Source organism: Rhinoraja longicauda, chromosome 6, assembly GCF_053455715.1.
Source record: "Rhinoraja longicauda isolate Sanriku21f chromosome 6, sRhiLon1.1, whole genome shotgun sequence".
Lineage (NCBI taxonomy): Eukaryota > Metazoa > Chordata > Chondrichthyes > Rajiformes > Arhynchobatidae > Rhinoraja > Rhinoraja longicauda.
Genome location: NC_135958.1, coordinates 8,800,931 through 8,826,634, shown reverse-complemented (window position 1 = coordinate 8,826,634; position 25,704 = coordinate 8,800,931). Strand labels below are relative to the sequence as shown.

Genomic DNA, 25,704 nt, shown 5'->3' with positions numbered 1-25,704 from the left:
AAATTACCCCTGGTGTGTAGGGAGTGGATGAGAAAGTGGGATAACATAAGACTAGTGTGAACGGGTGATCAATGGTCGGCGTGGACATAGCCTGCTGTATCTCAATACAACCTGAATTGGCAAAGAAGTGATCTCCTGCCTGTTACCAAAGAGTAGAGACAGGCAGCATCTCCGGAGAGAAGGAATGGGTGACGTTTCTGAAGAAGGGGGTCGACCTGAAACGTCACCCATTCCTTCTCTCCAGAGATGCTGCCTGACCCGCTGAGTTACTCCAGCCTTTTGTATCTATCTTCCATTTAACTCAATTAAATGATATACTTGCGTCTATACGATCAGGTTTATTTTAATGAGCTAGTTAACATGCTTATTGCCTATGGAGTTAGTTATTGTGCTCAGCATAAGTTGGTACATTCAGTTGGATAGTTAGATACTACTTTGGCTTTGGGCTTGGCTTTCTTCGTTGAGTGCTTATCCTGGTGTTATAGCACAAGTACTTTGTGTTTTAATTGTAATCTAGACATTCCACAGTCAAGCTTGGAAAGTTCAAGACCGGCAACTTTTGATGTCTCTTCAGAGTGGGATAAGGATCAATTTTGTAGCTCCAATAACAGGAATAAAAAGCCATGAATGAATTTTCTAATCCATCCTCCTGGCTGCCTATCAGTATCGGTGCGAGCATTCACATTAGCAAAATTGTTTGGCTTTTGGGTGAGATTAATTTTACAGATCAAATGCTCCATTGCTAAAATATTCATAAGCACGTTGCTAAACAATAAATGAACGGTAAACAAGGTTTGCTGTTTTAATTGAATGGTATTGGTTCAAGAGTAATAGAGTTATAGAGAGATACAGCGTGGAAACAGGCCCTTCGGCCCAACCTGCCCACACCGGCCAACATGTCCCAGCTACACGAGTCCCACCTGCCTGTATTTGGCCCTTATCCCTCCAAACCTGTCCTATCCATGTACCTGTCCAAATGTTTCTTAAATGTTGCGATAGTCCCAGCCTCAACTACCTCCTCTGGCAGCTTGTTCCATACACCCACAACTATTTGTGAGAAAAAGTTACCCTTCAGATTCCTTTTAATTTACTTTAGAGATACAGTGCGGAAACAGGCCCTTCGGCCCACCGATCCCCGCACATTCCTATTAAATGTTTTCCCTTTCACCTTAAACCTATATCCTCTGGTCCTCGATTCACCCCCTCTGGGCGAGAGACTTTGTGCATCTACCCAACCTATTCCTCTCATGATTTTATACACCTCTATAAGATCACCCCTCATCCTCCTGCGCTCCAAGGAATAGAGTCCCAGCCTACTCAACCTCTCCCTATAGCTAAGACCCTCTAGTCCTGGAAACATCTTTGTAAATCTTCTCTGTACCCTTTCCAGCTCGACAACATCTTTCCTGTAATGTAGACAAGAGGACAAATGTACCTACAATTTGTTGGTGAGGCCACATTTGGAATATTGTGTTCAGTTTTGGTCACCCTGCCATAGGAAGGCTGTCATTAAACTGGAAAGAGTGCAAGGAAGATTTGGGAGGATTTTGCCAGGACTTGACAGCCTGAGCAACAGGGAGAGGTCGGGCAGACTCACACCTTATTCCTTGGAGCGCAGGAGGCCGAGGGGAGATCTCCTAGAGATGTATAAAATCATGAGGGGAATAGCAAGTATATATGAATGCACAGAGTCTTTTACCCAGAGTAAAACCCAGGCAATCAAAACCTAGAAGCAACGGGTTTAAAGTGAGAGAGGGCAAGTTTTAATAGGAACCTGAAGGGCAACTTATTCACTCAGAGGGTTGTGCATATATGGAATGAGCTGCCAGAGGAGGTAGTTGAGGCAGGTTCCACACAATTATAGCAGCTTTTAAAAGACGTTTGCACAGCTCCATGGAAAGGAGAGGTTTCAAGGACCAAACGGGACCACACCGCCGATTTTCCGTCACCCTTGGTTCCAGAGCCTTTCTGGATTATCCGTTTTGCCAAACCAACAGGTCTGAGAGGAGTCCGATTTGCCGGACCTCCGAGAGGAGTCTGTCGGTACCGGAACGTTCCGCCCAGGCCGCCGGGGGGCCGAGATACCGACCCGCAAAGTCGGCCTCGGGAGTCGGCCTTGGGAACGGATCTGCCGGCTCCGGCTGGGCCGGAGTTCCAGAGCCCCGGCCGCAGGGAGGCAGATTCCAGCCGCCGATCGACCGCGGAAGTCCCGATGAGGTCGAGATCGGCCGCCTCACCCGGCCAGGGCACCACATTTTCAGGGGGACTTCCGAGGAGGGGAGGGATTTTGGCTGATTAATGGGGGTGGGGGGGTGGGGAGAAGACCACCAGTTGCTGGATAATCGGTGGTGGACCTGTAACTTAATAGGACCAGGTCATATAGGAAAGATAGATAGATTAATTGGAAGAGATAGATAGATTCTTGATTAGAGCAGGTGTCCAGGGCTTATGGGAAGAAGGCAGAAGCATGGGGTTCAGAGGGAAAGATAGACCAACCATGATTGAATGGCAGAGTAGACTTGATGGATGAAATGGTCTAATTCTGCTCCTAGGACTTATGAACATGAACTTATATTAGTTGTTGGGTGTTTTCACATCAGATCTGAATAGATTTTTTTTTTTTACGTGTCACCTTATGCACTTATGACCTCAGATGTAGCAACATTGGGCAAGTTGGGCCGAAGGGCCTGTTTCCATGCTGCGGGACATTCCTGCCTCTGCTCCTACCTGTGGTGATGCAGAAGTATGTCTCGTGAGGGGCGATGTGGTGGATGCGATGATGTTTTCTGGGCAGGATGACATGAAGATCCTGAAGGACACTGACCCCGGGAGGAAGGCCGAAATACGAGTGAGACCATTTGTGAATCTGATTGGTCATTGTCACAAACACGCTCAGACAGAACAGGTAACAGTGCCAGTGGAAGGCTTCACGGATAACATCTGCAAGGAAAAAAACAAAGAAAAGGAAGGAAATTAAACTTTATGCGGCACGGTGGTGCAGCGGTAGAGCTACTGCCTTACAGCACCAGAGTCCTGGATTCGATCCCGACCACGGGCGCTGTCTGTATGGAGGTTGTACGTTCTCCCTATGACCCGCGAGGATTTCCCAGAGATCTCCAGCTTCTTCCCACACTCCAAAGATGTGCAGGTTTGACGGTTAATTGGCTTGGTATAAATGTAAATTGTCTCTCGTGCGCGTAGGGTAGTGTCCATGTGCGGGGATCGCTGGACTCGGAGGGCCGAAGGGCCTGTTTCAGCCCCGTATCTCTAAACTAAACTAAACTAAACCTGATAGAAGCATATAAAATTATGAGAGGCATCGATAGGGTAGACAGTCAGAACCTTTCTGTTCCATGGTGGAAAAGTCAAAGACTCGTGGGCATAGCTTTATGGGGAAAGGGGGAATGTTTAAAGGCGATGTTAGGGGCAAGTTTGTTTTACACAGACCATGAGACTTTTAGATAGGCACAAGATATGCAGCGAATGGAGGGATATGGGTCATGGGCAGACAGAGGAGATTAGAATATCTTGACATCATGTCCTACTTGCATTGACATTCAATATTGGTTAACGCTGAAGAAGGGTCTTGACCCAAAACATCGCCTGTCCATTCCCTCCGCAGATGCTGCCTGTCCCTCTGAGTAACTCCACCATTTTGTGTCTCTCTTCGGTGTAAACCAGCACCTGCAGTTTCTTCCCATGCGCGTTTGCTCTACCGATTGGTCTTGAGCTTGGCTAGGTTGTATTTACGTTCGGTATTACCTGATCTCTTTGGATAGCATGCAAAACAAAGCTTTTCACTGGACCTCGGTACACATGACAATAATAAACCTAAAACCTCGTCTAATTTAGCAAGAAGAAGTGATTTCAGTTCACTTTACGGCTAATCTCAGAGCACAAGGCTATATAATAGTGTGCTCTACCCAGACCAGACGTGAGGAATGCCTATCTTGGCAAGACCACGATCCCTATAGGAAGGTTCACACAAGGAGAAGGAGCTTGGGAGGAATCCGGGGATCTTGGGAAAACCCACGCAGGTCACGGGGAGAGCGTACAAACTCCGTACAGACAGCACCCGTAGTGAGGGTGGGACCCGGGTCCCTGGCGCTGTGAGGCAGCAACTCTACCGCTGCGCCACCGTGCCGTCAATTGATAGACGATGTGATGGATAGGGACTGTTTTGTAAAACCTCCCAAAACAGACGACAAAACATATTACGTGGAGACACGAGGAACTGCAGGAGCTGGCATCTCGAGTAAAACACAAAAGTGCTGGAGTACACAACAAAAGCCTTTCTCTGTACCTCGTTACACGTGACAATAAACTAAACTGAACTAAAGCAGTGAGTCAGGCAGCATCTGCGGAGGGAATGGGTAGATGGTGTTTCAGGCCGGAACCCTTCTTAGTACGGGGAAGAAAGCTGGAAAAGAGAGGCAGGGGCAGGACAAAGCCTGGAAAGTGATAGGTGGATACAGGTGAAGGGGGTTTGACTTAACACTCAACACTCACCAGATAAATGGGTCTCTGGAGATAAATGGGTCGACTGTGGATAGGGTGAGCAGTTTTAAATACTTGGGAGTCCACATCACAGAGGATCTGACATGGGCAACGCACATTGCCGCACTGGTGGGTAAGGCAAAGCAGCGCCTTTACCACCTTAGACAGCTGAGGAAATTCAGAGTGTCTCTGAGGATCCTTCATTGCTTCTACTCTGGGGCTGTAGAGAGCATCCTGTCCGGCAACATTACAGTCTGGTTTGGGAACAGCTCTGCCCAGGACAGGATGGCCCTGCAGAGAGTAGTTCCCAAGAGTAGTTCGGCAGAACGCACCATGGGAACTACACTCGCCCCCCTGCAGGACCTATACATCAGGAGGTGCAGATCCAGAGCAAGCAAGATCATGAGGGACCCCTGCCACCCCAGCAACAGACTGTTCCAGATGCTACGATCAGGCAAACGCCTCCGCTGTCACGCTGTGAAAACGGAGAGGATGAGACGGAGTTTCTTCCCACAGGCCATCAGGACTGTCAACTTTTATAACTCCAGAGACTAAATTTTTGTCTACACTATAGTAACTTATTAACTTTATTTATATGCTGTAACTGTAATTCTTTTTTGTGCACAATCCGCAGGCATTGCCACTTTCAATTCACTGCACATCGTGTATGTGTATGTGACAAATAAACTTGACTTGAATATGTGCTTCCTACTCAAAGACCTGGTGTTGGTGTTTGCAAATGATTGGTGAAGACTCTACATTAAGTAAAGACATCCTTTAACAGGATGAATAACTAATAGAAAAGCTGTTAAACTTTGAAAGCTGATGCGTCTTTCTTGAACATGATGTGTTTTCATATCTCCACTAGATGGTGGTAGCAAAGTAGAAGTTGCCCTTTGCTGTATGTCAAGTAAATCATTGAGATATATCATGAAACACATGTGCAAACGGTGTGTTGAAAAAGTGATATCAAATCAATAGTCTGTTTGTGAAAGAATTAAAAAATAACCATAGGTTGATCGGCCCTCTAACCCATAGATTGTGGATGAGAAAGTGGGATAACATAGAACATAGACTCCATCTACACCTCACGCTGCCTCGGCAAGGCCAGCGGCATAATCAAGGACCAGTCGCACCCTGGCCACTCCCTCTTCTCTCCTGTCCCATCAGGCAAAAGGTACAGAAGTGTGAAAACGCACACCTCCAGATTCAGGGACAGTTTCTTCCCAGCTGTTATCAGGCAACTGATTCATCCTACCACAACCAGAGAGCAGTGCTGAACTACCAGCGGTAGAGTTGCTGCCTTGCAGCGCCGGGTACCCTGGTTCGATCCTGACTACGAGTGCATTCTGTACAGAGTTTGCACATTCTCCCCGTGACCGCGTGAGTTTTCTCCGGGTGCTCCGGTTTCCTCCCACACTCCAAAGATGTGCAGGTTTGTAAGTTAATTGGTTTAAAAAAAAATCGTAAATTGTCCCTCGGGTGCAGGGTAGTGTTAGTGGACGGGGTGATCGATCCTTGGCAGGGACTTGGTGGGACATAGGGCCCGTTTCCACGCTGTATCTCTAAAGTCTTGACGAACAGGACAGCGCAGGAACGAGCCCTTCAGCCCACAATGCTTGTGCCAAACATCAAGCCTAGCTGGGCTGATCTCATCTGCCTGTACATGGCCCATATCCCTCTATTCCCTGCATAACCCTGTGCCTATCTAAAAGCCTCTTAAACGCCACTATCAGATCTTTTTCCACTACCACCCCCGACAGCACATTCCAGACCTCCACAACTCTGTGTCCAAAATAAATTTCCCCAAAATAAATTACACTCATTGTCCTTCTCATAAGAGAGACCTTCTTTGACTTTCTGAAGAAGGATCTCGACCCGAAACGTCACCTATTCCTTTTCTCCAGAGATGCTGCCTGACCCGCTGAGTTACTCCAGCATTTTGTGCCTGACTTCGGTGTTCACCGGCACCTGTACTTCCTCCCTGTGCTTCTTTGGCAATAACTGGACAGATGTGTGAAAGCAAGAGAGGGCAGCCCATTATAGAGGCAAAGAGAATAGTTTGGACGCGGACTGCGGGCTCATGATAGTGAGGGAAGTAGAGAAGGGAGGCAACATATAACTGGCCGAGGTACAAGATCTCTCCAGTGTTGAGTGTAGAAGTTGGGAGGTCACGTTGCAGTTGTATAAGACGTTGGTGAGGCCGCATTTAGAGTATTGTGTTCAGTTCTGGGCACCGTGTTATAGGAAAGATGTTGTCAAGCTGGAAAGGGTACAGAGAAGATTTACGAGGATGTTGCCAGGACTAGAGGGTGTGAGCTATCGGGAGAGGTAGAGTAGGCTGGGACTCTATTCCTTGGAGCGCAGGAGGATGAGGGGTGATCTTATAGAAGTGTATAAAATCATAAGTGGAATAGATCGGATAGATGCACAGAGTCTCTTGCCCAGAGTAGGAGAATCAAGGACCAGAGGACATAGGTTTAAGGTGAAAGGGAAAAGATTTAACGAGAATCCGAGGGGTAACTCTTTCACACAAAGGGTGATGGGTGTATGGAGCGAGCTGCCAGAGGAGGTAGTTGAGGCTGGGACTATCCCAACATTTATGAAACAGATAGGTACATGGATAGGACAGGTTTAGAGGGATATGGGCCAAACACGGGCAGGTGGGACTAGTGTAGCTGGTCGGTGTTGGCAAATTGGGCTGCAGGAGCCTGTTTCCATGCTGTGTCACTCTATGACTTTGTGATAAGCTGCATGATGTGCTGCCTGCTAACTATGCCAGTCTGAGAAGTGAGTGTATCACCACTTCAGAGCAGAGTGAATGGAGGCAGGCGCAGGCCTGTCTGAAAGCTTGGATCATCACTACAGCAGACAATTCAAACTGGGTTCCTCCACATATTTCAACCCTTCCCCATGGCAAAAAAAAAAAAATCCTCCCTGTAACACGTCCTCCCTCACAGCGAACCTCAGCACAATGAAGATTCATCCTCCAAGGCAAACAGCTTTGAGTGGCAGACACCCCTTGGAATCAGACAGAGATTGGTGTGGTTTACAGCTGAGCTCGAAACCACTGGTGCCATCATCCTCCTTCTGAATTACTGCATCTTCTAATGAGCACCAGAGGAAGCCTCATCCTCGTCGGGCAAGGCAGCGGCAGCTTCTTTCGCTTGATCTCTTCGTTCCTTTACTGCCTGCCAGCTTGTTCCCCGCCTCACGCGTGGTCCCACTGACCGCTCCTGTCACATCCGACTGTGCTCCCCCGATCTGACTCCGGCAATCAATACCAAGCCTCGTCAGAGACGGTCCTCTCCGCTGCCTCTGCCTCTGATTGCTCCCGCATCGGATAGCCGGCCCTGCATGACGGTCCCGCACCTCCTCCCTGTCAATAGTTTGCATTCACATCTCTCTCAGAGATTTCCCACCATATTCCCCTCGCTCCTTCTACACACACAGTTACGGGGTGAATCTTGGCGCTGCCCGATTGTGATCTGCTCCGGTTATTTACGAACATTACGTGATTCCACTTCTCCAAACTGCTCGTGTTAATTACCTTCGTGACCTTTCTCGCAAAAACCTTTCGCCTGTCAGCATTTGGTCATCAACTGGGTTGCTGCTGAATATCAGCTGATTGCCAAATTAAATTCCCTCCCACAACTCATAACCACGAATATAAATAAATCAGAAAACCGGAAAATAATTCCATTGCACACGCATTGTTCCACACTATTCCAAAATACGCCAGTTCCTACATATGCAGAAGAAGGTATTTATTCACAAAATGCTGGAGTAACTCAGCAGGTCAGGCAGCATCTCAGGAGAGAAGGAATGGGCGACGTTTCGGGTCGAGACCCTTCTTCAGACTGAAGATTCAATTTGTAAATTTATTGTCCATAATTGAAAGGACAATTTGTGCACGTTATTATGGTCTTGTTTGTCCGCAGTTTAAAAAAAAATTGAATGAACTTTGGGCCTATTTTTTCATGATTTACCTGATGTCAAGTTTTAAATTGAAGTCATGATGTTGTCAAAAAGACGAGTGGGCATGGCTTTAAAGTGAATGAGGCTGAGTTTAATGGGACATAGACACAAAATGCTGGAGTAACTCAGCGGGTCAGGCAGCATCTCTGGAGAGAAGGAATGGGTGACGTTTCGGGTCGAGACCCTTCTTCAGACTGAGTTTAATGGAGATGCGTGGAGAAGGTTTTTCTCCGCAGTGGGTGGGGGGGTGCCTGGAACGTGCTGACAGGGTTGGTGGTGGAGGCAGATGTGATAGTGGCGTTTAAGGGGCTTTTAGATAGGTGAGAGGAAACCGGAGCACCCAGAGGAAACAGCATGCCACAACCTGAGAGACAGTGAATGACCAACATGTACACATACACTCACACATAAATTGACACTAAGGAAATTAATATCGACCTACTAAACGTGCTACTTTGCTGTACTGTTTACAATTGCAAGAACGAGTAGCAATCAATAAAAGGCTATAAATGTATTGCGTGAATATATATATATATATATATATATATATATATGTACAGGGGCATATCGACCCATGCATTGTGTACTTGTTTTTATATTCATGCATTTTAAATATGTATGTTATGTTCTATACTTTGGCAATATAATGATGTATCTTATCATGCCAATAAAGTATTTTAAATTGAAAATGGAATTGAAAATTGGAAACACACGCATTCATAGGGAGAACGTGCAAACTCCACACAGACAGCACCCGAGGTCAGGATCGAACCCGGGTCTCTGGTGCTGGGATTTCTGGAATGCACTACAAACAAAAACACACATTTCATCGGAAACGATCTTCACAATGGACATCCTTAGTAAGCACACTTGTTAGAAAGTCTGTCAGACAGGATTTCAAGTATTTAACCAGTGTTCTCACAGCTCTCTACACATTGTTCAAACCAGCTGTACAAATCAGCAATGCATGTGGAATATTAAGTACAGTAATGTCCGACTGGAATTTGGAATGGAAAGGAAAACACAACAACACTTCCTAACAAAACACACAAGTGCTGGCGGAACTCAGCAGGTCAGGCAGCATCTGTGGAAGGAATGGGCAGACGATGTTCCACGTCTGGGCCCCTTCTTCAAACTGGACGAACGTCAGACAGCAATGGGGCGGCACGGTGGCGTAGCGGTAGAGTTGCTGCCTCACAACGCCAGAGGCCCGGGTTCCTCTGTCCCTCTCTTCCCCTCCCCCTTCCCAGTTCTCCCACTGTCTTCCTGTCTCCCACCTATATCCTTTCTTTGTCCCATCCCCCCCCTGACATCAGTCTGAAGAAGGGTCTCGACACGAAACGTCACCCATTCCTTCTTTCCTAGCCGCCGCATGACCTGCTGAGTAATTCCAGCATTTTGTGATACTGACTACGGGTGCTGTCTGTGTGGAGTTTGCCTTGGTATAATTGTAAAATTGTTCCAAGAGTGTGTAGAATAGTATTAGTGTGTGGACTCGGTGCGCCGATGGGCCTGTTTTTGCGCTGAATCTCTAAAAACTAAAACTAAGCATTGACAGATGCTGCCTGACCCGCTGAGTTCCTCCAGCACTTTGGGTTTTGCTCAAGATTCCAGCATCTGCAGATCATTGTGTGCCAGCACCTCCTGACAATTATGTTTAAACAGTTAAATCTTTGTGTTTCCAACTCTTTGACCATCCCTGGTGTGGCTCAATGTATCTTCTTGTATCTTGTGGTGATCACTTCCGAAGAGTCCAACAGGGACTGCACCTGAAGTATCCTATACCCATGAGGGACAATTTTTTAACACTATCCTACACCCACCAGGGACAATTTTTTGTTTACATTTACCAAGCCAATTAACCTACAAAGCTGTACGTCTTTGGAGTGTGGGAGGAAACCGAAGATCGCGGAGAAAACCCAAGCAGTTCACAAGGAGAATGTACAAATTTTGTACAGACAGCACCCATAGTTGGGATTGAACCCGGGTCTCCGGCGCTGCATTCACCGTAAAGCAGCAACTCTACCGCTGCGCCACCGTGACCGTAATGCTAAAGCTTTATTCACACAACATTTTTAGACCATCGGTTGGTGACGCTGTGCCACTGAAGCAGTTGCATTACTTTCTTCATTGTAGTTCTGTTCAGAGTTTAGAGATACAGCGCGGAAACAGGCCCTTCGAGTCCGCACCGACCAGCAATCTCCGCACACTAACAACATCCGACACACTGGGGACAATTTACAATTTTGCCAAAGCGAATTAACCTACAACCCTTTACGCCTGTGGAGTGCGGGAGGAAACCAGTGCACCCGGAGAAAACCCACGCGGTCACAGGGAGGACGTGCAAACTCTGCACAGACAGCACCCGTGGTCGGGATCGAACCCGGGTCTCTGGCAGCAACTCGACCGTGCTCTGCACCCTCTCCTAAGCCTGCACGTCCTTCCTGCAAAACGCAGAGACCAGAACTGCACGCCGAAAGCAACAAACACCCCAATTAAAACGCATTTAAAATGGTAAAGAAGGCATCAGACGCGTGCTTTCGTCACGGTTCGGCAATGTCATCTCTGCCGAGCTCTTGCTCTGTGCTGCCTGCTGCAAACAAATATCACAAAGCAACAGAGGTTTTTATTTTGTGTGACCCGCTCCCTTCTCACTCCAGCTGGTTTTCCCAGCAGGCTCCGTGTAGATTATTTTCAGCTCCCGGGACTGACCAAACGATCGGACATCAGCAAAAGCGAGCGCTGGCCGGGCCTCCACGCTGTCCGGAATTTCAACCACCCGTCCTAAGTTGCAATAGGGCAGCTAGCTGCACCTTGCCGGGCGACGGCTCTTGCCTCTGATTAGTCCAGGCAGAGGATACACACGCGGCCTTATTCAAAGCTCCCCCTTGCTAGTCAGCTGGGTTTTTACAGGCACTGTTGAAGGAGACGGTGCTCTTTTTCTTCAATCAAAGCCGACCTTGCTCAGAAAGCAGAGTGCGTCCCCTGGAGAAGGCAAGAGCGATAGGCACCGCGAGAATATTGTGTGCTGATTCAAATCTGTTCCGTCGGCACAGCGAGGGGAAGGAATGGGAACACCAATATCACACCCACGCTCCCATCTGCGAGCTAGATAAAAGAATTCCAGAAGACCGCAGGCGAGAGAGTGGCGGCTTTTTGCAGAGACTTTTAACGTTCTGGGGGGTCTGATATTGTTTCCTGCAATGAGCAGAGGGTGGGAGGGGGGGGGGAGGCTGATGGGGACGGGAGGGGGTCAGATCAAAAGTCCATTTGAAACTGGAGGGGAGGAAGAACATGTGGTGAACGAGTTTCCCGAGCACATATGGGATTATCCCGTGGGAGCAGGATTCAAAGAGCACCATCTGGATGTGAGTCTCGAGGGGGAAGACATTCACAGCTGGACATCTGATGCAGGATGTGTCCCCTGTTGGTGGTTAATGGGCCAGTAGATATAATCCCGCTCCCCCCCCCTTGTGTGAAACCGCACCCCCTTACGTCCAAGTGCGGCCAAAACTATATTCTACACAGTGTGGCGCACTGCACATAGAAACAAGGAAAATAGGTGCAGGGGAAGGCCATTCAGCCCTTCGAGACAGCACCACCATTCAATACGATCATGGCTGATCATTCAGAATCAGTAACCCCCCCTCCCCCATTCCTGCTTTATTCCCCCATATCCCTTGATTCCGTTAGCCTTAAGAGCTAAATCTAACTCTCTCTTGAACACATCCGGTGAATTGGCCTCCACTCACTGCCTTCTGTGGCGGAGAATTCCACAGAAACCAGTTCATGGCGGGACTGGGCTGCTGCCCATGATCTTACAGCTGCCTTTTTTTTCATTTAAACGACGGAAATATCGCCATTCAGGGACAGTTGCTCGGATCCAAAAGCTGGCCAGGCTATTAAAGTGCGGTGGCAGAGAGCGCTGGCATAATGGGTCTATTTGTACTGCTGCCGCTCAGCTGGTGGGGGCTGTGCCGATGGAAGTTGTGCCACAGTAATCGCTCTCCAGCAACACAGTGGGCGGGTGGGGTAGACAGTGTCCTTGCAGCCCGCCCATTCTCCTTCAGCGGGAGATCGTTCCACCAACACGTTGCAACTTAAACTAACAACTACCGGGGGGGGGGGGGGGGGGGGGAGGGGAGGAGAAAGCAAAAAATATATATAGTCCTTTTCAGAGGAGTTCAATGGAAAAATCAAATAACTCTTCCAAAAGGCGAACGGCTTTGGCTTTCTTTAAGAGAAACGGGATGATGTTTGTCAAGATGTACAATAGATTTCAAAATTTGCTTGACCTGGATTCCTTGGAACGCTTCAAACTGCGCGGTCATAATGAGGCATGTGGCTATTGTTAGTACCGAAGCTATCCCCCTGGTGAATTGGCTCATATTGTATGTAGCTCCTTCTACGTCGCTGCTAAGTCACGTCGGTGCTGCCAGTTCCCACCGCCCCGGGTCTCCCGCAGGCCCGCACTCGGAATCGTGCGCAGCAGAGGGAGGAAGGACCTGGCTCCGATCGCGGTCTCCACACACACACACAAAAATTTCGGGGGAGGCTGTGGCCAGATGCACTGGGCTCACTCGCTGGCACTGGGCCTCATCTGCCACAGCAGCACCAGAATACAAACACGACACGTTGCTTCCAACAAAACATCACTGTGAAAAATGCCCGTCTTACGCCACCTCCTCCAAACGAAATATAGCCACACCAGACACTGGGCACCAGCACCAGCCCCAGCCCCAGCCCCAGCACACTCCCCTGCTCCAATTTACATCCTGATTCTTTCTACTGAATAAACAAGCTGGACTCAAGCCAGAAGCTCATAATCTCCATGGATGTGACTTACATATCTCAAACAAACAAACGACGCCACTGCCAGCCCACATTAAGGCAGGTTCCATGTCTCCCCCTTCCTTTGTCATTCCATCACAGGCACAAGGTGAAAGACTTTTCCAATGTGGCCTGCGGGCTTTCTCTTTGTTCGATGCGCTTCTCCGTACATGAAATGGTGGCGCAGCGGTAGAGTTGCTGCCTTACCGCGCCAGAGACCCGGGTTCGATCCTGACTACGGGTGCTGTCTGCACGGAGTTTGTACGTTCTCCCCGTGACCTGCGTGGGCTTTCTCCGAGATCTTTGGTTTCCTCCCACACTCCAAAGGCGTACAGGTCTGTGGGTTAATTGGCTTGGTATGATTGTAAATTGTCCCTAGTGTGTGTAGGATAGTGTTAGTGTACGGGGATCGCAGGTCGGCAAGGACTCCTGTCCATGTACCTGTCCAAATGTCTCTTAAATGTTGTTAAAGTACATGCCTCAACTATCTCCTCCGGCAGCTCATTCCATACACCCACCACCCTCCGAGTGAAAAAGTTGCCCCTTGGGTTCCTATTCCCTGATAGCATGCAAAACGAAGCTATTCACTGTACCTCGGTACACGTGACAGTAATAAACCTAAACAATCTCAATGAAAAGGCCATATATATTGTACACATATCCATCGATAAAGCAAAATATACACCTCTAGCGAGGAATAGGATCCCAGCAAGAGTTAACGGGTTAAGAAGTTCAGTACGGGTGTCAGGGGTTATGGGGAGAAGGCAGGAGAATGGGGTTAGGAGGGAGAGATTGATCAGCCATGATTGAACGGCGGAGTAGACTTGATGGGCCGAATGGCCTAATTCTGCGCCTATCACTTATGAACTTATGAAGGAACTGCCTGTGCTGATTTACACTGAAGATAGACACAAACTGACAGACATTTTCTGTCTATCTTAAGAGTTAATGTAAGTTGAGGAACCAATGTACAGTTGAAGCAGAGGCTTTTGTGAAGGTTTTTGAATGTCCAAACAAGCTCTGAGATATGGATAGGCAGAAACTGCAGATGCTGATTTACACCGGAGATAGACACAAAATGCTGGAGTAACTCAGCGGTTCAGGCTGCATCTCTGGGGAGAAGGAACGGGCGACGCTTCGGGTCGAGTCCCTTCTTCAGACTGGGAAGGTTCTGAAGAAGGGTCTCGACCTGAAACGTCACCCGTTCCTTCACTCCAGAGATGCTGCCTGTCCCGCAGAGTTAGTCCAGCATTTTGTGTCTATCTCCGGGATATGGAGACGAGGAGGGCAGAAATTTCAATCACAGATGGTGGGAGAGGAGAGGGAGGTGACCCCCAACAGACAAGAGGTCAAAGGGCAGCGAACAAGAGTGGTAGAGAGTCAGAGAATGTTCTCCCGGGCAGATGGAGTGGGGCAGAAGGGGTCTGATGTGGAGAACAAAGGCCTCAAAACTGACAGACTGCAAAAAAGAAAGACTAGGAAATGTATTTTAACGAGAATTATGGTGCTGGCTAAGTGAATTCAGAAACTGATCCATCTTCCCTTCCCTTTCCCACATTTTGAATGGATGAATTCCCCAACAATCACACACCATTGTTCTCCCCTTCTCAGTCCTTCTTGGCAGCACGGTGGCACAGCGGCAGAGTTGCTGCCTCACAGCGCCAGAGACCCGGGTTCGATCCCGACGACGGGTGCTGTCGGTACGGAGTTTACACGTTCTCTCCTGCGTGGGTTTTCTCCGGGTGCTCCGGTTTCCCCCCCGCACTCCAAACACGTGCAGGTCTGTAGGTCATTTGGCTTTGGTAAATTGCAAATTGTCTCTGGTGTGTGTGTGTGTAGGATAGTGCTAGTGTACGGGGATCGTTGGTTGGCGCGGACTCGGTGGGCCGATGGGCCTGTTTCCACGCCGTATCTCCAAAGTCAAAAGTACCGTCTAAAAGAGTGGAGCGATTGTAATGAGGGATTGCAGATCTGCTTCTGGGGCCAGCACGCAGAGAGTCGCCTTGCTTGGGCGCCATCTTAGCCTCTAATCCTTTCCTATCCACCTACCCGTCTGAGTGTCTTTGAAATGTTGTTATTACACCTGCTTCAACCTCCTCCAGCAGCTCGTTCCATGCACCCACCACCCTGTGCATGAAGATTTAATCTTCCATTTATTTTTTCAACTCATGAGTGTGCACATCCAAGTCGAATTAAATTAATTAATCTGTGATCACCAAACGTCGTCAAAGGCCAATGTTCTAATGTGGATGTAATAATGTGCTGACTCGGCTGGATTAAGCAGTGATGGTCTTTGTCGAAGAAAGATTAGTCCTTTATACCTGCACCTCCATCCCCAGAAAGGTCACATCTGTAAAGAAACTATTTTTGGATTGATTATATTCTCCAGTGGAGGGTCTTTAACGTGAGCAAGGAACCCAGAACAGCTTTCACTGTGCACGGAAAGGAAATAAATTGGAAGAAATTAGGATTAAAAAAAATATTGTTTAACAAATTATGAGAGAAAAGTTTTAAAAAAGAGGAAAGTTTTGGCTTAGGTTTATTACTGTGATTAGGTTTATTATGATGATTCATATATCTCAGCCAAGATAAAATATATATATAATAGCAAGCAAAAGATGGAGCAAAAAATAATAAGAAAATAAATAGTTAATAAATCTAAAAAACAGATTGGAAAGGTTTAGAGGGATATGTGCCAAACACAGAGAGGTGAGACTGGTGTAGATGGGGCATGTTGCTCGGCATGGGCATGTTGGGCCGAAGGGCCTGTTTCCATGCTGCACGACTCTGTGACTAGATGGAGATCCAAGGAATAATAACACTAGTAAAGGCACCTGATGGGATATCCACATAGGAAGGGAATGGCCTGATTAGGTGACGTTTCGGATCAGGACCCTTCTTCAAACTGAAGAAGTGACCCGACCCAAAACATCACCTGTCCCCTTCCCTCCACAGATGCTGCCTGACTTGCTGAGTTACTCCAACACTCTGTGTTTTGCCAATGTTTTCTGGACTCTCACACCTCAAACAAATGCTAGAGGAAAATACAATGCGAAAAAAACATTTAAAAATGGATAGGCGTGGTTGAGATATGGGCCAAACACAGGTAGGTAAGGCAGATAGGTGGGTACCCGGATGGCAGATAGATGGGGCATCTAGTTCAGCATGGGCCGAAGAGCCTGGTCCATACTGTGTGATTCTATGATTCTACTGGCGGTGCCAATATTAGCTTAGTTTAGTTTAATTGAGAGATACATCGTGGAAACAGAACCTTCGACCCACCGAGACCACGTCGACCAGCGACCCCCGTACACGCTCACCATCCTACACACACACACGAGGGACAATTTACAATGATAACAAGCCAGTTAACCTGCAAACCTGTACATTTTTAGGGTGTGGGAGGAAACCGGAGCACCCGGAGAAAGCCCACGCAGGTCACGGAGAGAAGGTACAAACTCCGTACGGACAAGCACCAGTAGTCAGGATTGAACCCGGTACTCCGGCGCTGTAAGGCAGCAGCTCTACCCGCTGCGCCACCGTGCCGCCCTTGTTATCTTGCTGCATTTTAGCCTTGGGCCCCAACGTAATTTTAAAAACAAATAAGCAGTTCAGTTCACAGGCTGCCTAATTGCGTGCATCTTTCCAAGAGGATCTGGAAGGGAACCAGAGCTGTTCAGGATTGTCTACACTCACAGCCAGCAAAAATATAGCATTGCTTGTTTGAAGTCTGATTACATATAAATGAAAGGTTTTACAGACAATCTGGGATGGCTGTGAGCACAAACAATCTGGGAGGATGGCAGAATGATGACCCTCCTGGAGTGCGCTTGGATGAAGTGCAAGTATTATTGCAATGAAGGCAACAGCAGCTCCCCCACCGAGTGTTTGGAATGAATTGTGAACGGCTTTTATATCTCTCTTTGCCTTTTCTTTCAAGCAGATGGTGACACAGGGAATCTCTAGCTACTCAAAACTCTTGTAAATTAACACAAACAGAATGGAATAAAATTAAGTCAAATGCAATCCAACAGACTTATCACGCTCAGAAACAAGGAACTGCCGATGCTGGTTTACGAAAAGCAGACACACACACACACAAAGCGCTGGATGGAGTAACTCAGCGGGTCAGGCAGCATCTCTGGGGAACGGATCGGGGACGTTTCGGGTCGGGACCCTTCTTTCAGACAGATGGTGCTGGGAGGGGGGCGGGGAGGGGAAAGCTGGAAGAGAGGAGGAAGAGGGGGACAAAGTCTGGCAAGTGATAGGTGGAAAGACACAAAGTGCTGGAGCAACTCAGCGGGTCAGGCAGCGTCCCTGGAGAACACGGACAGGTGACGTTTCGGGTCAGGACCCTTCTTCAGACAGATTGGGGGTGGCGGGGGGGGGGGAGGGAAAGAAAGCTGGAAGAGAGGAGGGGGCAGACAAAGCCTGGCAGGTAATGGGTGAACACAGGTGAGGATGGGAGGGGTATGATCGGCAGATGGCTGATCAAAGACCGTAGATGAAAAGACAAAAGACAAAAGACAATTCGTACGTGTATTTGTACCAAAAACAAACCACTGTTGGATCCTGTAAATCTGAAATAAAATCGTGGAAACGTTCACAAGCTTAGGCAGCAATGCTAAATGTTTCAGCCTGATAATACAGTAGATAGCCAGAACCTTTTACGCCCAGGGTGGAGAAAAAAATCAAAGACTAGAGTGCATAGCTTTAGGGTGAGAGGGACAAAGTTTAAAGAAAATTTGCAGGGCAAGTTATTTTACACAGAGGGTGATGGGTGCTTGGAATGTGGTGCCAGGGGTGGCAGTGGAGGCAGGTAGGATAGTGGTGTTTATGGCAGCTTTTGGATAAACGTATAGACACGCGGGCAATGGAGGGATATGGATTACGTGGCGGCGCCTAACGGCAGCGGCTGACTAGCAGTCTGTCCGTTTTTTTTTTTCCCTTTTTTTGTTGTGTGTCGGTGTTGGGATGGATTTTATATATTTTTTTTGGTTGTGTATGTGTGGGAGGGGGTGGTGGTGTGGGTGTGGGGGGGGGGGGGGACTTTTCTCTTCCTCACGGCGCGGGGTGCGGCTCGGCTGCGGGGCCTAACATCGCCCGCTGCGGCTCGGCCGCTGGACTTTACATCCTGGTGCGGCTTGGCCGCTGGACTTAACAGTGCCCGGTGCAGCTCGGCTGCGGGGCTTAACATCGCCCGGTGCAGCTCGGCTGCGGGGCTTAACATCGCCCGGTGCAGCTCGGCTGCGGGACTTTTCACCGCTGGTGCGGCTCGGCTGCGGGACTTAACATCGCCCGGTGCGGCTCGGCCGCGGGGCTTAACATCGCCCGGTGCGGCTCGACCATGGGACTTAGCTGCGCAAGGCTTGGTCGCAGGCCTTTCATCGCCCGGTTTGGCCGTGAGACGTTTCAGCGCCCGGTGCGGGGACTGTGCGGGTCGGTCGGGGACGAGCTGTCTGTCCGTGGGCGTGGGGAAGAGAGGGGAAGTTTTGTTGCTTCCATCACAGTGAGGGGGTGTTTGGAGTCACTGTGATGGACGTTTGTGTTGGGGTCATGTGTCTTGTGTTCTTTTTTTTTTTTTTTTTTTTTTCTATGACTGCTATGTAGTTTCGTTCGGTACTTCGGTACCGAACGACAAATAAAGCTCTGTTATACTGTTATACTGTTATGTGCAGGTAGATAAGAGATGGTCTTGGCGTCGTGTTCAGCACAGACAATGTGGGCCGAAGGGCCTGTTCTTGTGCTGTACTGTTCGATATTTTGTAACGTTGCATCAGAACTGGATGTTTTTTTGTATTTGCCTGTGGATTTAAATTGACTTAAATTCACCACTTCACCCATTCTGAAAGATACCTGCCAAAATGATACTTATGTTTTTTAGATTTTAGATTTTTAGATTTAGAGATACAGCTCGGAAACAGGCCCTTCGGCCCACTTAGTCCACGCCGCCCAGCGATCCCCGCACATTAACACTATCCTACACCCACTAGGGACAATTTTTACATTTACCCAGTCAATTAACCTACATACCAATACGTCTATGGAGTGTGGGAGGAAACCGAAGATCTCGGAGAAAACCCACGCAGGTCACGGGGAGAACGTACAAACTCCGTACAGACGGCGCCCGTAGTCAGGATCGAACCTGAGTCTCCGGCGCTGCATTCGCTGTAAGGCAGCAACTCTACCGCTGCGCCACCGTTTTGTCACCTGGGGTGGCATAGAAAGAGGGTCTGAGCTACAGGGAGACGATGAGCAGGCAAGGATATTATTTCTTGGAGTGCAGGAGGATGAGGGGTGCATCTTATAGAGGTGTATAAAATCATGAGAGGAATAGGCATGTTGAATGCACAGAGTCTCTTGCCGAAGTAAGGGAATCAAGAACTAGAGGACATAGGTTTAAGATGAGAGGGGAAAGAGTTAACAGAGCCTGAGGGGAAAGCTTTTTCACTCAAAAGTGTGGTGGGTATATGGAACAATCTGCTAGAGGAGGTAGTTGAGGCAGCTATTATAAACATATAAATGACATTTGGTCAGGTACAAGGATAGGAAAGTTTCAGAGGGATGTGGGCCAAACGCGGGCAGGTGGGACAGGTGAGGATGGGCTTCTTGGTCGGCATGGGCAAGTTGGGCCGAAGGGCCTGTTTCCGTGCTGTATGACTCCATGAATCTACAGCACTTAAACATTTCAAATTCGGAGGGGGGCAAGTACAAAGCATCTTAGACCATCAAGGTAAGTTTCATAATCAACATCATTCAACAATCAGTGACCCCAATATCAGATAATTGTGCAGATCTTGAAGGTAGACACAAAATGCTGGAGTAACTCAGCGGGTCAGGCAGCATCTCTGGAGAGAAGGAATGGGTGACGTTTCGAGTCGAGACCCCTCTTCAGACTGATGTCAGGGGAAGGGGCGGGACAAAGGTAGGATGTAGTAGGAGACAGGAAGACTAGTGGGAGAACTGGGAAGGGGGAGGGAAAGAGAGGGACAGAGGAACTATCTAAAGTTAGAGAAATCAATGTTCATACCGCTGGGGTGTAAACAGTCCAAGCGAAATATGAGGAGCTGTTCCTCCAATTTGCGCTGGGCCTCACTATGACAATGGAGGAGGCCCAGGCCAGAAAAGTCAGATTGCAAATGGGAGGGGGAGTTGACGTGCTGAGCCACTGGGAGATCAGGTGGGAAAAAAATCTGTGGAAAAGGAATCCAGAATATCAAGGAAGCAGCTGTTTTAATAAAGGATAATGAGTGTGATACATTGACTCTGTTTCTCTCTCCAGAGATGTTGCCTGACTTTCTAAGTGTTGTCAGCACATTCTGATTTAATTAGTTCACTAACAAGAAAAAGTGATTGTGAGCGAGAGGAAGTGATGTTACAAGAAGTGGATAAAAGTTTGGCCAGGGACCGATGTTTCAGAAAACGACAGCTACAGAAACTGCCGTAGAAGGCAGTGGAGGCCAATTCACTGGATGTTCTCTAGCGAGAGTTAGATATAGCTCTTAGGGCTAACGGGATCAAGGGCTATGGGGAGAGAGCAGGAATGGGGGTACTGATTTTGGATGATCAGCCATGATCGTATTGAATGGCTCAAAGGGCCGAATGGCCTACTCCTGCACCAATTTTCTATGTTTCTATGATTTTAAAGTGTCTTAAGAGCAGGAAAGGAAGTTAATTTTACTTTCAGAATCTTTGTTTGGCACGGTGGCCCAGCGATAGTGTTGCTCCCTCACAGCGCCGGAGACCTGGGTTCGATCCCGACTACGGGTGCTGTCTGTACGGAGTTTATACGTTCTCTCCATGACCTGCGTGGGTTTTCTCCGGGATCTCTGGTTTCCCCCCATGCTCCAAAGTCATACAGGTCTGTAGGTTAATTGGCTTGGTATAATTGTAAATTGTCCCTAGTGTGTGTAGGGTAGTGTTAGTGCACGGGGATCGCTGGTCGGCGCCAACTCCTGTCCATGTACCTGTCCAAACCCTACCGGGTTTGTAGGTTAATTGGCTTGGAAAATTGTAAATTGTGCCAAGTGTGTGTGTGTGTGGGACAGTATCAGTGAGTGGGGGTCGCTGGTTGGCGCAGACTCAGTGGGCCGAAGGGCCTGTTTCCACGCAGTATCCCTAAACTGAACTAAACCGTGAAAACATGAGGAATTGTATAAAGTTGCTGCCTGTTATACAGTGATAGGAGGGGCAATGCCCAAGAAGGCAGGAGATCCCAGGAGTTGCAGATTATGGAAGTAGTGAAGGAAAATAACTGCAGATGCTGGTACAAATCAAGGGTATTCCAAAATGCTGGAGTAACTCAGCGGGTCAGGCAGCATCTCAGGAGAGAAGGAATAGGTGGCGATTCGGGTCGAGACCCTTCTTCAGACTGATGTCAGGGGAGGGGGCGGGACAAAGAAAGGATGTAGTTGAAGACAGGAAGACAGTGGGAGAACTGGGAAGGGGGAGGGGAAGAGAGGGACAGCGGAGCTATCTGAAGTTAGAGAAGTCAATGTTAATACCGCTGGGCTGTAAGCTGCCCAAGCGAAATATGAGGTGCTGTTCATCCAATTTGCGGTGGGCCTCACTATGACAATGGAGGAGGCCCATGACAGAAAGGTCAGACTGGGAGTGGGAGGGGGGAGTTGATGTGCTGAGCCACCGGGAGATCAGGTTGGTTAAGGCGGACTGATCGAAGAAAGTTGTGAAGGTCTACAACCGGATTAAAACACAAGGATTCACGTTTTACATCTGGACCAGTGGGTGACTGGTAGCCAATGTTGGTTTCTCAGTCAATAAGGGGCAGGAGAGATGTGCTCAAAGTACTTCCAAGATTGAACACAACCGGCTGAGCTTGACAAATGTGGAAGGTGGAAGTTGGAATGCCAGCCAAGTGTTCTTTACTGTCAGAGAGGTAGCCAAGACAAAATTGGCACGTCTAATTGAAAATAAACTGAACACAAAACAGCTTTCATGACATGTACTGTTTCACGAAACCTTCACTAAACCTAAACCTGTATTTAGTTTATATTTGAAAAGCGGCACGTAATTAAATTTAACAGCTGAATTTTCTTAACAGTGCAGCGATTCATCTCAATCGTACACATTCGATAAAAGCTGACTTATTTAAAGGGGGATAGACACAAAAAGCTGGAGTAACTCAGCGGGACAGGCAGCATCTCTGGAGAGAAGGAATGGGTGATGTCTCGGGTTGAGACCCTTTAAAAGAGGGACTAAAACTCCAAAGACGTACAGGTATGTAGGTTAATTGGCTGGGCAAATGTAAAAAAAAAAAAATTGTCCCTAGTGGGTGTAGGATAGCGTTAGTGTGCGGGGATCGCTGGGCGGCGCGGACTCGGTGGGCCGAAGGGCCTGTTTCTGCGCTGTATCTCTAAATCTAAAAAATCTAAAAATAAATAAATCAGATGATCTGATTCTGACTCAATATCTGGGTTTTGGAATCTTTGGTCTAGTTCAGTTTATCATATCATATCATATCATATATATACAGCCGGAAACAGGCCTTTTTCGGCCCTCCAAGTCCGTGCCGCCCAGTGATCCCCGTACATTAACACTATCCTACACCCACTAGGGACAATTTTTACATTTACCCAGCCAATTAACCTACATACCTGTACGCCTTTCGAATGTAGGAGAAAACTGGAGCACCTGGAGAAAACCCACGAGGTCAAAGGGAGAACATGCAAACTCTGTACAGACAGCACCTGTAGTCAGGATCAAACCCGGATCTATGGCGTTGAAAGGCAGCAACTCTACTGCTGCGCCACCGTGCCGCCCAACCTAGTTAATACGTTATTTCTGCAATGTTGGCAAGCAGTTAGCCTATGAGGAAAGGGACTGGAGTCACTACTTGGTGCTTATGCCCTGGTATACCTTAAGAATCACAGAGAACAGTACAAGCACAGCCCATTCGGCCCACAATGACCGTGCTGAACATGATAGCAAGTTAAACTAATCTCCTCTGCCTGCACGTGATCCGCATCCCTCCATTCCCTGAATATCCACGTTCCTGTCTAAAATCCTCGTAACACCGCTATCCTGTCGGTCTCCAACACCACCCCTGGCAGTATGGTAGCCCTGGCACCAACCACTCTGTGTAAAAATAAACTTGCCCCACACAGTCATAGAGTCATACAGCGTGGAAACAGGCCCTTCAGCCCAACATGCTCATGCTGACCAAGATGCCCCATCTACACTAATCCCACCTGCCTGCGTCTGGCCCATATCCCTCTAAACCTTTCCCACCTGTCCAAATGTCCTTTTAAATGCTGTTATAGTACCTGCCTCAACTACTTCCTCCGGCAGCTCGTTCCATGCACCCACCACCCTCTGTGTGATAAAATTGTGCCTCAGGTTCCCATTAAATTTTTACCATCTCTGTTAAACTGCCCTCTCAGAAACAAAATTCACTGCTTTCACACCATCAATGGCGCCAAAAAGATTCCACACACAGATTTTAGCAACAGCACAAAATATTGTTTAATAAACCACTTCTGATTCACCCCCTCGACCAAAAGATTTCCGTGCCTTAAACACTTTAACTCCCCCTCCCATTCCCACACTGGCCTTTCTGTCCTGGGCCTCCTCCATTGTCAGAGTGAGGCCCAGTGCAATTTGGAGGAACAGCACCTCATATTACACTTGGGCAGCTTTCACCCCAGCGGTATGAACATTGACTTCTCGAACTTCAAGTAACCCTTGCTTTCCCTCTCTCTCCATCCCTCCACCTTCCCAGTTCTCCGACTAGTATGACTATCCTCGTTTACATTTTATCTCTGTTTGCTTTGTCATTGTTACCTTCTCCCAGCTAACAATGATCTATTCTACATTTTCCTTGATCTCAATCCCCTTTGTCTCGTTTTCACACCGTACACTTCCGTATCTCTGTATCTCCCTCTCCCCTGACTCTCAGTCTGAAGAAAGGTCTCAACCCGAAACCTCACCCATTTATTTCTTCTCTCCAGAGATGCTGCCTGTCCCGCTGAGTTACTCCAGCATTTTGTGTTTATCCCTGTCTATTAACTACACTACAATGTTTCTCCAGAGTACAGAAGCCAAGCACACTCTGATCCAAAAATCCAGGCACAGACCCAGTGATAGAAGAACGTTCAGTTCAGTTCAGTTCAGATCAGTTTCAGTTTAGTTTTTTTGTCACGTGTACCGAGGTACAGTGAAAAGCTTTTGTTGCGAGCTATCCAGTCAGCGTAAAGACAATACATGATTACAATTGAGCCATCCACAGTCTGCAGATACAGGATAAAGGGAATAACGTTTAGTGCACGGTAAAGACAGTAAAGTACGATCAAGGATAGTCCGAGGGTCACCAATAAGGTAGTTGGCAGCTCAGGACCGCTCTCTGGTTGCGGTAGGATGGTTCAATTGCCCGATAACAGCTGGGAAGAAACTGTCCCTGAATCTGGAGGTGTGCATTTTCCCACTTCTGGACCTTTTGCCTGATGGGAGAGGGGAGAAGAGGGAGTGGCCGGGAAGAGACTGGTCCTTGATGATGCTGCTGGCCTTGCCGAGGCAGCATGAGCTGTAGATGGAGTCGATGGAACGTGCTACACTTACCATGTAGTTCGTTTGGCAACAACATGAGAAACTTTAGAGCCTTTGGTAGATAAACTATCATGGGCGCCCATGTCCTGCCAAATGCACGTACTGTAATAGGATAGAGGTCATGTCCCCAAAATACTACACCACTTGGCACTATATATCACAAAGAAATTCTGACCTTTGAGAAGGACATGTGTCCAAATATACCTGACTTCTGGCGTTGATGGCAATGTAATCTCTGCACAGCCCCCTCTCATTCCCTCCTGCGCTCCCTCTGATTCCACAAGCCTGCCACCAACTCACAGCGCCAGAGACTCGGGTTCATAAGGTCATAAGTGATAGGAGCAGAATTAGGCCATTCGGCCCATCAAGTCCACACCGCCATTCAATCATGGCTGATCTATCTCTCCCTCCGAACCCCATTCTCCTGCCTTCTCCCCGTAACCCCTGACACCCGTACTAATCAAGAATCTATCTATCCCTGCCTTAAAAGGTATCCACTGACTTGGCCTCCACAGCCTTCTGTGGCAAAGAATTCCACAGATTCACCACCCTCTGGCTAAAGGAATTCATCCTCATCTCTTTCCTAAAAGAATATCCTTTAATTCTGAGGCTGTGACCTCTAGTCCTAGACTCTCCCACTAGTGGAAACATCCTCTCCACATCCTTTCTATCCAAGCCTTTCACTGTAAGTTTCTGTAAGTTTCAATGAGGTCCAGTGAGTACAGGCCCAGTGCTGTCAAACACTCTCATCATATGTTAACCTACTCATTCCTGGGATCAGGTAGCTTTAACCAAAGCACAAGGTTTGTCTGCACTTGCACACTTCTACAGTGATAG

General features: G+C 48.0%; 1 protein-coding gene across 1 annotated transcript in view; it reads right to left on the bottom strand.

Moving 5' to 3' along the window:
• The window catches only part of LOC144594786 (plasmanylethanolamine desaturase 1-like), a 101,935-nt gene that overhangs the window by 12,282 nt on the left and 63,949 nt on the right, over positions 1-25,704 (bottom strand). The window contains exon 4 of the mRNA XM_078401641.1: positions 2,728-2,940. Within this exon, the coding sequence (XP_078257767.1) occupies positions 2,728-2,940 (213 nt within the window). The remainder of the gene's footprint in view (positions 1-2,727; positions 2,941-25,704) is intronic.